Source organism: Puntigrus tetrazona, chromosome 12 (assembly GCF_018831695.1).
Source record: "Puntigrus tetrazona isolate hp1 chromosome 12, ASM1883169v1, whole genome shotgun sequence".
Lineage (NCBI taxonomy): Eukaryota > Metazoa > Chordata > Actinopteri > Cypriniformes > Cyprinidae > Puntigrus > Puntigrus tetrazona.
In genome coordinates this window covers 14,672,132-14,685,002 of record NC_056710.1, presented here as the reverse complement: position 1 = coordinate 14,685,002, position 12,871 = coordinate 14,672,132, and the positions used below count along the sequence as shown (strand labels likewise).

Here is a 12,871-nt window from a genome sequence, read left to right as displayed (position 1 = left end):
TGTCCTGAAATTAAATGAAAGGGCAGTGAAAATTGTAAATGACCACAATGTTTACTTCCAAGACCATAAGACATAGTCCAGATCCTATTAGCACAGGATTTGTGTAGTATTTTCAGTTCAGTCCAGCTGGTGTCCTTCTGTAACTATACCTTAAGCAGCAGCTCATCTGAAACATGAGGTATTCTGTCATGGTAATCAATCCTGCTTCTGAATATCACCTCTTGCTGTAGAGTTTGATTATTAAAACAAATTTAAACACGTTAAGATGAAACTGTTAACACAATTAAGCAGAGCAACATGACCTAGCACACTGAGTTATCTATGCTGATACTAAGCAATTTTGCATGTTTCAGTACAACTATGGTATAACATACATCTATTTTCCATCTATACAAAAGTTTAGATGCATCAAGAAAGAAAAAGGCAGTAGGATAGTGGGTTTAGCACAGAGCAAAGAAAACTCAGGTTCGAGAAATTCAGTGACACAGGAATAGTGGGTTAATATACTGCCCAAGGCATCAATGCCAGTAACTGACACTCTTGAACTACACAGCCCAGCACTTTCTAGAAAACTGGATGTCTTCAGTAATAAAATCTTAATGGTGGATAAGCAAAACCAACTGAATTTAATTTTCTTTACCCTATGCATAGAATTAGAATTTTTTTGACAGCAGCACAAAAAAATGCAACCACAAGCAAGTACAAGTAATTCATTTATTTACACTGTTTAAAATACACAAATACGGTGGTAATACAAATTCTTACAGGACTGACAAATTGGCATGACTTCCACAAAAGTATGTGGAGCCCAAAAGCAGCCATGGGCTTCAGATTAGGGGAAAATTAGATGAAAAATTTTACCCAGGAATTTGCCAATGTCCCCTACAGATGACAAGGGAACAAGATGACCATACCAGCTTTCAAGGTGCATTACAAAAGCCACATCAGTGCTAGAATATTTTGTAAAAGGGGAACACTAAACATCAGAGCAAGACTTTGATATGTTTTCATTCTTTCCACCATAGCAAAGTGAATCGCTATCTCCAACAAATTACTTTTCACTTCCAAAGCACCACCTGAACCATCCAAACACAAACTTGCAGCGAAGCACAACCAACCTTTTCAGAAGACACATCATGATGTTTAGGAGTCAAACGACAACCCTCAAGTCAAAGTTCAAGTTCAGAATGCACAAAACCCCCAAAGTCTGGCACTTCATTGTTGTGGCTTTATGAAAGAGTGGATAAAAATAACTGGTGATAACTTTCAGACTCAAACCATCTGTGGTCATTTCATAGTCTTTCTAAACAGTTGAATGGAAACATTTACACGATTATTTTACAGTTATTTCACAGCTTAGAAACAGAAGACACAATAATGGGGGGAGGCAGTATTGTACAGTTAAAGAGATCAATATAGCAGACAAACAGGCGAGGTTCACAGGGTCCCTCTGTGAGGACGTGTACGAGTGAAAACCACGCTTTGGAGTCAGTTTGCTATGAGCAATGTAGGCTGAGATTTTGGCCCCTTTGTGGTCAGTCCACTCTATACCACCAGCTTCACCATGGGAAAGGAACCTCACCAGTTACAGGGGGTTATTAAAATGTATGTTAAAAAATAAATACACTGAGTAAAAAAAAAGAAAAAGATTTAAAGTGAACCCATAACGCCATCAGACGGCCTTGTCTGTTGCCCAGTTTAAAATACAAAAGAAATTTCAGTATACAAAGAAACAAAAAGACCCATTTAAACCACATAGACGATACATTAGCCTCAATCGCGAGGAGCCTGAACCAGAGAAAGTTGTGCAGCACTGAATGTGTAAGAGTGGAACTGTGAAGGAAGGATGCAGGAGATGACAATGGTGTGGCTGGCTGATCCAGTCTCTGATTGGTCAACCCACTGGTGTGAATTCGCAACAGGCTGTAGCTCTCATGTCCACGAGAACATTTAAAGAGTGTGGGGGAGAAAATATGAGAAGAGGAGGAGAGAAGAGGAGAGAGAGAGAGCCTGTAAGCAAAGAGAGGTCAGGTTGGTTCTACACCATTTTGGTTTGGTCAATAGAAGAAAGAGACTGACGCCCTATCTATTAGCTGATGGTGGAGAGCTGTCAATCAGCCGTGTGTAGTTAGGTTGCCCATCGTGCTCCATATTGCAAAGTGGAGGCTTCTGGGACATGGAGACAATCTGTAACGGCAACAAGAGAAAGGAAAAAAATTACAAAAAAATGACAACTGTCACAGACCAAAAAGTGTCTTTTAAAAAGACTTTAGGAGTGATGTATTTTATAACAGAATGAATCTCATAAAACTTTCTAGGTCATATTTTAAGCAAAAATAAAAGAAATTACATAAAAAAAAGGTTTGATATTAGTAATCATGTGTTTAAATCGACACTTTAGACACTTTAAATTGATTAAAATGGCACTAAAGATTTCCACATCGATATAAAAGAAATATATTGAGAAAAAATTGCATCGGTTACCACTATTTAACATTCAGAATTTTGAACAAATTAGCATAATTCCATCTATATAAATCCATAATCTATAGTTTTAGAAAGAACCTTTAATAGTCAATAGATCCTTTCCTCTGCATTTTTGTTTTTGTAGTAAAAGGCTCTTAAATGTTTTTTTTTTTTTTTAAATGTCCTTCACAGCAAAATCCCGTTTTAGAAGCATATTTTTTAATTGTTTACATGAGATTCACCCAGTTGGTAGAAAACAAGGCAATCAAACTCACCTGGTGCACCTGCCTTCACACAAGGATGTGACGATCAACTACTTGCCGTGGTGATCGAAGGGAATGCTATTCTGGGGTGAAGAGAGAGAACATTACAGCCTTCCACCCCCATGCACTACTCACACCAACTCATAGTCATACAATGCCCAATGTCCGTCATATTGGGAAAAAAATGCAGCTGAAATGAATTTTCCCAGAAACACAAACGTTAGGTCAACATTTTCCTAGAAAAGGCTTTCAACTAATATAGCAGATTCAGTTTAAGTTAAATGTCACCTGTCAGAAAGAGATCATGAGAATCAAAAGGTCAATTACTGCAAGCAATAAAAGATATTTATTTTTGTGTACAATTTTTGTGCAGAAATAAGCATTACTAATGTAACCACTCAAAGCCAGAGACGAACTATTTGTTCTGTCAGATTAAAACCTCTCTTATCGGTAAGTTCATTCAGATACTACGACAGCATTTTAGCGCCACCTTAAAAACATATATATACACACACACACACACACACACACACACACACACACACACACACACACACACACACGGTCGCTTTATCGCATCCAGTGTAACCAGACTTTAGCAGTCGCGGCGCTGCGTCTGGTGTAGACACTATCAAGAGGAAACAAAGCAACCTCATTGTCCAATTGCAGGCCTTATGCTCCTTAAGTTCTCTCCTGCACTGGACAGCTGATACAATATTTATATGATATTTACACGCGTCCTATGTCTTGCCTTATCATTCCACAGACATTTTATTCTTTTGTTTTTATCTGCTATATATATATATATATATATATATATATATATATATATATTCTGTCAATCGGTTGTTCACTGAACGCTCTCTCCTCCACACATCATGAGTAGACACTATATGTATAATGTAAATATGTATAATGTAAATTTAAAAGGGCCTCAGTGTCTTCTCACTCTCATAATATAGTCTACATATTGTTTGTATTTTGCCATAAAACTGACAGATTTTTAAAAAATATATACTTTGGAATATCCACTGATTTGCATGCGCAAATGGATATATCAAAATATTATAACTTTAATCTTTCTCCTCAAAATATTTACACATTTTGCTTTTAATTTTACTAAAACGCCATCGCAGGATACAGACTGGCTACTTTCGTAATGCAGTTTATTATTGCTCTGCTCAAGGCCTGTATGAGCAGGGTCTGCGTTATACCTGTGATGTGGACATGCGGGAGGTGTCTTGTCGCCCCGTTAGGTCCGAGGACGACACGTTGACTGGAGCACCACGATGAAGCCGCATGCTGACCTTCCGTTCGCGCTCCATGCCAGTGACTGGTCTCGGTGAGGATGTGTTTGCTGTGAGATGCATGAGAAAAGTGTGAGATGACTCCTCAGTGTTTCTAGTACATGAAAGGTATAAGTCCGAATGTTTACCGGTGTGAGAGGTGGGGGTGAGGGGTGTGGGAGGAGCTCCATCTTGTGTGGGGCGGGGTCTGCCCGAGGCTGCTGGGATCCCTCGAGCTGCAGGATTTCTGCTGTGCCTCATTCGCTCGTCTCGCTCTCTCCTCTCACGTTCCGCCTCCTCTGCTGTACGGTTGGCGCCCTGAGAAAGGAGAGATACAACAAAAATTAAACATTGAACCGAATAATGCTACTTGACGCACAAACGATACTTTACTCACTTGATACACACATACATATAGTTCTCCCAAAAATTCTATCATTTACTTACCCTTGAATAGTTCTAAATCTGTATGAACACAAAGGAAAATATTTTTAAGAAAGTTTGGAACCAGGCTGTTTTGGGTCACTATTGACTTCCATAGTATTTTCCCCTAATATGGAAGTCAATGGTGAGAATAAAAACAGCCTGGTTCCAAACTTTCTTTAAAATATTTTCCTTTGTGTTCATACAGATTTAGAATTATTAATAGAATTTTAAAATAGAATTTTTGGATAAATTCATACAGATTTGAAACTACTCAAAAGGTGAGTAAATTTATATTTTTAGGTAAACTATTCTTTTAAGCCATGACTTAAGCTTAGTTAAATTGAGATATTTAAAGCTGCAGTCCATAAACTTTGCCTCTTTGTCGCCATCTTTGTTTGAAAACCTGGAATTGCAGTTCCTTGTGGAATTATATTTCTTAGCACAGCTGAAGTATAACCCACATTTTTTTTTTACATTTATCTACAGTCTTCTCAAACTGTCATAACATTCAGATTCCATATTAAGATATTCTTTTAATTCGAAAGGCAATCGAACTGGTCGTCTTGTGTAATCCCAAGCTGTAATCAGAATCACATTTAAAACTGAAACATAACTTAATTCTAATTCGCATGCATTTCAAATAATCCTTTCTGGATTTCAATCTGCCATCAAACTGATTTTTGGACATTTAATTATTCCAGCTGCTGTGAGAACAGGCTATAATTAAACGTTCCACCTCCTGCAGGATCCTCACAGGTAAATGAGGTGAGCTGGGACTCATTCTTTATGTTTATAGACATGATGTAATGACAGTACCGTTCTTGATTTTCTCTTGAAAACCTACCCATACCATTAGAAAACATTATTAAAAGCTAAACGTTGAGAATTGGGATTAAAGGCGATAGTTTTGAATGCTGGCTGATTATGTACTCTCTCAAATATTGATTTTGGAACATTTTTAAAAAAAAATTAAGCAATGCCTTAAAAGAAACCATTACATCTTGACAATAAGAATAAAAAGAAAAAGAAAACTGTTACAGCTAAATTTTTATTTCTATTTTTAGTTGAGACAGACCTATTAGCACTACATTAAGTACACAACTACTTAAAAGATTAAGACAATGGGAAAGTGTAAAGACATTTGGTTAAGACACTTATAAAAATATAGAATTTGTTTGAAATAAAAATGTACAGTTTTGCTGTTTAAAATACATATTGAATTACAAAAGTTACTTTAAATTGCAATAATACAATATTACTGTTTATACTTCATTAAATGCAGCAGGTAAGCATAAGAGACATTAAAAACATTTAAAAAAAAATAAAAAAATTGTACCAATTACACAGTTTAGAGCAGTACTGCATAATATAGGAATATAGGATGACACTGTTTGGATGTTACTGATATGATTTTTTTTTTTGTCTGTGATCCATTTAAATTACTGCTGCAAACAAATACTTTAATCCTATTAAGGATTACAAAAGTGGATTTATGTGGTATAAATGCAACTACCATCTACACACAATATGTTGTACGTCTGCACAGCACAAGTCATACCCAATCAGTAACAGTTAACAATGATATAACACTAATGAAACTACAAGTGACAACTTTCTTTTATCACACTCAAAGAACGAAGCCTGTGTACTTACAAATTTAAGCATGTTCCAGTCAAACACGTAGTCATAGGAAAAGCCCTGTCTGTGGAACAGATTCCTGAAGAGTTGCCTCAAGTACGAATAGTCTGGCTTGTCATCAAATCGCAATGATCGGCAAAAGTTGAGGTACGTAGCAAATTCGGCTGTCGGACAGAAAACAAACAGCCATATTACAGGATTGTAGGCATCATCTTAAAAAAAAGAAATTACACAAGGCTTTGAACATACATGGGTAGCCCTTGCAGAGAACTTCAATGGGGGTGGACATCTTCTTTTCACTGATACGCTCGTACTTCTGTCTCTTGGTGGCAGCTTTCAGTCCTTGCCAAGGCAGCGAGCCCAAGTTAAAGTACATCAGCACATAACCGAGAGACTCCAGGTCATCCCGCCGAGACTGCTCTGTAGAGACACGCGCACAGAATTATAGATGCTTGCATGGAGCATGAAAGGATGACTGCTACTGTATGATTCATGAATAAGCATTCATATCGCTGCTAACACACATACACAAATCAATCTCTTCTGGGAAATGCTAAAAATATACATGCATCCACTTGAGCATGAGCACACACTGATGTCATACAGAGCCAGCAGAGAAACGGGAAAGAAATATGAATCTGGAAAAGTTCGTCAAATGTAACCACAGCCCTTGCTAGGGCTTGATTTTAAAAATCACATGACCGTTTCTCTTTATTAATTAAGTATAATCATGTGTGATTTTTGGCTACTTGCTATTTATTCTGAAAACTTTTTTTGCCCTTTGGCATTATCTTTTCACCTGCTTTCTTGCTTGATTGAGGAACCAAAACATTGATTATCTGAATACACCAGTAAACAGGTATGACTTTAGTGATCTCCACCAAAATATTCTGCTCAAGTGAAAGTGTAATACACAACCAGTTCACATGGCCATTTGTTCTATTTGCTACAACTAAGTCTATCATATTAAACTAAACTCTGTCAGGGATGCTGAATAGGTGCACTTACGCAACAGCGGTAACATTTTTACCCTTGTTGTTTTAATAGAAAAACTCTTTTTTTTTAAGTTGGAATTGGATTTAATATTAGGAATCTCACAGGTTTAGCTTTTGAGATAAGCTTTTAGTTTTACCAGGTTTTATAACACAACTACCAGAAACCTACATATACATATATATAAACGAGAGAGAGAGAGAAAAAGAGCTGTCAGATGATTAAAGGAACACTTCCCCTTTTTTTGGAAATAGGCTCAGTCTTCAACTGCGTTGAGTTAAAAAAATAATATATATATAAAAAAAATCAAAAACACTTATTTGCAATTAATTGAATGACAGCACCGCCAAACTCTAATTTACTGAAAGGAATGTGTTTTTACCAATGCCAAGATGTGTGTTGATGGATGCATAACGTGCAGTGCCCGTCAGGTTCTTGTTCTCGCGATAGGGAATGTGCTGGTGTGTTCGTGCATCACGGTATTTCTTGGCCAGTCCAAAGTCAATGATGTAGACCAGGTTGCCTTTTTTCCCCAAGCCCATCAGAAAGTTGTCAGGCTTCACATCTCTGTGAATGAAGTTTTTGGAGTGGATGTACTCAATGCGGCTGATCTGAGGAATGCAAAGTTTACAAAAATAACATTAAAAGGTAGCTGTACCTCTGCAGCAAACCATTTTTTTTTACTCATCAACATGACCCTGTCATACCATCTGATCAGCCAACAACAGGACAGTCTTCAGGCTAAACTTCCTGGAGCAGAAATTGAAGAGATCCTCCAGACTGGGGCCGAGCAACTCCATAACCATCACGTTATAATCTCCTTCTGCACCGCACCACTTTATAGTAGGAATGCCAACTGCAAAGGGGACACAAAATACACCTAAATACATAGCGTAGAAACCCAATAGATGCGTTCTGGCAAGTATGAATCATTTTATTGATTACATTGATTTATTGAGCCCCTCAAATCCTTATTTACAAATGAATCAAAATCCTTTTCTCATTACCTCCACCCTGCATCATCTTGTAAATCTTGCTCTCGATGTGGAGCTGTGGATGCTTTGTCTTCACACATTCCAGTTTGATGGCCACTTCCTCTCCAACTGAAATGTCTGTGCCTAGGGCAGAGCGAAAAACAGAGAAGGAACAGAGCCATTAAAACAGTGAATGAGGTCAGAACACAGCCTCAATCTCCAACAAACTGACATGACTGTAGATCATAATTAATTGACCTTTATAATTTGTGCGTACACTACTGTTCAAAAGTTTGAAAAGTTAAATGCATCCTTACTGAACAAAAGCATTAATTTATTTCAGCATATTCAGTCATTAGGCAATGATCCATAAGTTCAAAACCTTTTCCAAATCAATGCAAATTATTATTATTTTTTAAAAGAAGTATCTTATCTTTATCTTAAAGGACCTATTGCAAAGCATCTATGCTATTATTGGTCACTATGATTCTTGAATTTGTGGAAAACATGGGCGAAAGCAGCGATTTCAAATAACAAGGAATGTCACAGAATACTAAAATTAAAATTATATTAAAATATAAAGTACGCTTGTTCAGTGCATCTTTGTGTAAATGAGGTTTTGCCCACTACTCATGGTGCTTCCACAGTGTTTTTCCTTCCATGCTCTAACCTAAACATTAAACCTTTGTCATGAATCACTTTGTTTGCCAGAATATTTTTTTTGATTATGATTACATTTTAAAAGATTAATTAAATAGTTATAGTTTTAGACATTCATCATTTTTTCTGTTATGGTAATAAGTTATTATTCATAAAACAAAAATATATATTTTGAACAGCTGATCATAAAATATTATGTTTAACCTATACAACAAAATAAGAACAAACTATTTGTTTAATTTTATATGGACCTACTACATTGTTACTGAAAGCAGATTTGCGAGCTTTTAATACGTTTATAATGCTCTTTTTGAAACAAACTGCTACACTCTGTCATCTGACCAGAAACTCAAGGACTTGTTTTGCTGGTTTCTGAGATATTTAAAAAACAAACAAGCATAGGATAATGTTCATCTCAGCTGATAGCAAAGAAACTCACGTCATGCAAGTCAGGTCTACGCACAACTTAATCAGCAAATTAGACATTTAGTCAAAGAGCGCAAACAGTCAGTACCCCATGACTACATTCAGATCAAACGAGAAAAACATTCAGATGGGGAGCAGGTCCAAGCCTATATCTGCCAATGAACAACGTAAACAACATGGTTATGCTGTGGCTAATCAGCTCTACTGCAATGATAAAGAAAAAACAATAATACAGCAGTGTTATGCAAGAACTCTCTTTAAAAAAAAAAAAAAAAGAAAGGAAAAAAAAAAAAGAGACCATGCCTATCCAACATCTGACTTATGATCGGCCCATATTGGGTATAGACATGAAACGCCACATGCTCAAAACCGACTTGAAAAATAGATGTCATCCTTTTGATAAGGTGCTAAATGCAATCTGCATATGCGATTTCCATTTTTGGTCTTGAAAGATGAAGGGAAGTTACAGAAGTGGCATCCTGTCCAAACCTACAAACATCATCACATCATTAATCCAAACACTCTGAGGTTACATAAAAGCTGATGGAAAGGAGCCAGAATTGTAGAGGAGTGGGACAGTCCTCGGTGATTCAGACACCTGAGGCCTCCCATGATGCCAAGTGACGCAAATATTACGGAATCCTGAGAAAAGGGAAGAGGTGTTACATTTACGCTGACTGTCGAATGATTTGTAAGATTTGTGACGCAAAGAGTCAAATCTGGTTGGGTTTGATCTTCTGAGCCTCTAATGGTAATGATATGGCAGATGATTTAAATGTATTTCACACCGAGTCATGTGCTGAAGATCTTCCAATAGCGCTGCCTCAGAAGCACACCTGACGTTTAAGCATTAATCAAAAAAGCATTTAATTATGTTGACGTACCAACGAGTGGGTGCAGTTATGAAACACGAATGAGCAGATGGAGTTTACAATCTCACCACACCCACCCAGCCCTGTTCTCACACACAGACAGACTGAAACAATCCCATCTCAGCCAGAAAGCTTCGGGATAAAGGTCTCCCTACACTTTAACACTATAATGATCAAAGTCCTCTTGCCAACAGTGCTTCTCTACCAAAATAAAAGCAAGCTGATTGCATTTGAGCCTGATGTTTGGAGGAGCTTTGATTAAATTAAACATTCTGTCCAGGTTTCAATGCATGAGAAATGAACCCTTGCCAGCGATAAGAACTAAGGCCAGCAGCTGCAAAACTTCCTTTAATCCTTCCTGAATAAGAGATGAACATCACATCTTGCTCTACACAAGTACACTCAATCACGGTCTCGAGTTGAAAATTAAATGGCAAGGTGTACTCAAGACTACTGAAAGTAGTAACGCTTGACTCTGAAATAATTAAAGTCAGATATCAACTTGCTACGCCTGTTAAAACAGTATAAAAGAAAAACAATGACCTACTTCGGTGCCCTGTATTGCAATGCAAAACAATGGGTCTCTATAGCCATCAATACAATATCTTCATGTCAATCGTAGATACTCAAATGATCAACAGCATCCTGGTGTGATACTGATGCTCTCAACCATTAAGGCCATCTAGCATGTAAATAAAGAGTTCTTTCATTTTCTGTGATGGTTCATGACAGCTTCATCAATCAAAATCGCTTCCCCAAAAGACACCATGACCCTCTGATCGCAGAAATGAGACATACACTGCAGAAGCATCATCAGTCAGGCTCGGTTGAATGTCCGTCACAGGATGATTCAACGTGCCAGGTTTGGCCTTTTGGGTGTTTCACACTTTCAGTGAAACCTGTGTGGACAGGTAACATTCATTCAGAGGTACACACAAGGGAGGACCTGTTTGAAAACTCCTGCTCACGGGTTCAGTGAAATAACACCTGAATTTACAGCAAGTGCTGCATTATATCGTCTATCACTGACAGCTGAGTCTAATGTCAAAAGCGCAAATTTTATGGTCACGAATGACCTCCTGGAGCGTTGTTCCAAACGGGACGTGAAGTTTATATACTATGCAACTTCAATAAGCCACTTGTGGTCTGAAATACGTTCTTGTTTCGGTTATAAAACATGTTTTTCGTAAAAACTGAGAAACGGACATCATAAGCAGACTATAACGAGTCGGTCTTTGAAAAAACGCCACTGACAGTTACAACACGGCTTGTCTGCCGTGTTATATTATTGACAGCTTTATGACAAGAGCGTATACGTGTAGTTAAGTTTATACTTACCCAGATAAATGTCTCCAAATGATCCACTTCCAATTTTTCTACCCAGTCTGTATCTGTTTCCAACTCGTAGCTCCATCGCTGTGTTTACTGGTGTCTCTCGAACGAGTCCCCTAGTTGTATTTCAGCTAATTTCTATAAAACCCAGAAACGGCCGGCCTTCAAATTCGTGTTTACGTTAATATTTTTACGCGTTATTTAACAGCTGCGATCCTATATATCTTTATGCGACCCCAACCCCCCCGAATCCCTGAGGAGAATTCGGATTCTTCCGACGGAGTTCACTTTTCACCATTCCTTTTCTAATTTACTGAAGTCCGAAATATCACAATATTGTGATCAGGCGAAAGCTTAGAGTCTGTAGATTATGCTCTCGTCGGTTTGGTCATCGTTATCCCCAAGGATAAAGAAGATGGAGACGGATTTTAACAGCGGACCCCCGTCGCAGAAACTGTCACAGGCCTCGTATCTCCTGTGGTGAACACGAACGTAGCGCCGTGACGTCACTTCCCCTTGGCAACGCCTCGCTCGCCTCAGTCACGTGGGGGAAACGCTGGATGAGTTTCATTAGGTTAGTCTCATTAACTGTCTCGAACATCAATTAATTTATTATATATTGGACATACGTTCGTCCCAAATAAGATGCTATTTAATGACGTGCAGTAGCGGGTCGTTTTAACATTAACTCCGTAAAGTTACACTAACTAATATCAATTTTGTCACATTTACAGTGGATATTTAATTATATTTTTAATGTTGCTAAAGTCACAGATCCTATAACACAAATAACTATTTTGTTACTTAATATTAATAATGAAACAGAATAATAGTAACATACATAGAAATAATGAGAGAATATAAAAAATGATATTTGGCTTCGCATACTTCGGTCCAACAACAAATCGTAAATGCTTTGGAAAAACACTAGGCTTAAAATCTTAAGACAGCACGTCATCCCTGTAATTCGTGCTCCATCTGTTTTGCTCTTATATCTGTCCAGCTGACTGTCCATTGACCAGCCCCTGAAGCAGGGTGAGCCAAAACGCTTCCTAACAATCAAGGCAGTGGAACAGTAACATCTTGTACCCTCTCAAGTGTTTGCAGGGTCCTGGCCACGCCCACCCGTTGGCTGATTGGCGGAGCTCTTTCGATTGGTCAGACGGGACCCAATCAGGACTCGGTCACATGGCTGTAATGTTTTCCAGCAGATTGCGTAAGTGTCTTGCACGTGTTCTTCAATGCTCGTCTCGGAGTAAGTCAAAAGAGCCATTCAGAGAAAAAAACTGAGCTTGTGAGAAGAGCAGAACACGTGATTTTATTTTCTTTTAGATCAAACTTTTAGTTCAAATTGACGTGGTCTCCTCGCCTAAACATAAATTACAAATAGTAACGGTACGATATAATAACAAATATAATAAATATTATATTAAAATAAATAAATATTCAACTACTAAACACTACTATATTTAAAAATAGTAATAACAATATAAAGAGTCGTTTTTATCAGGTTTTCAAGATAATGAAAAGCATTT

At 37.6% G+C, this 12,871-nt stretch overlaps 1 protein-coding gene across 1 annotated transcript; it reads right to left on the bottom strand.

Annotated features, from left to right (window-relative positions):
* Positions 1–700: 700 nt before the first annotated feature.
* Positions 701–11,799, bottom strand: csnk1db (casein kinase 1, delta b). Its single transcript, XM_043253470.1, has 10 exons — positions 11,343–11,799; positions 8,080–8,190; positions 7,780–7,928; positions 7,455–7,683; positions 6,329–6,499; positions 6,095–6,243; positions 4,165–4,333; positions 3,944–4,086; positions 2,742–2,812; positions 701–2,187 (listed from the first exon to the last, which is right to left on the bottom strand). The coding sequence occupies exons 1-9, from the start codon at positions 11,416–11,418 to the stop codon at positions 2,780–2,782; spliced, it is 1,230 nt and encodes a 409-aa protein (XP_043109405.1). The 5' UTR covers positions 11,419–11,799; the 3' UTR covers positions 701–2,187; positions 2,742–2,779.
* Between the last annotated feature and the right edge of the window lie 1,072 nt (positions 11,800–12,871).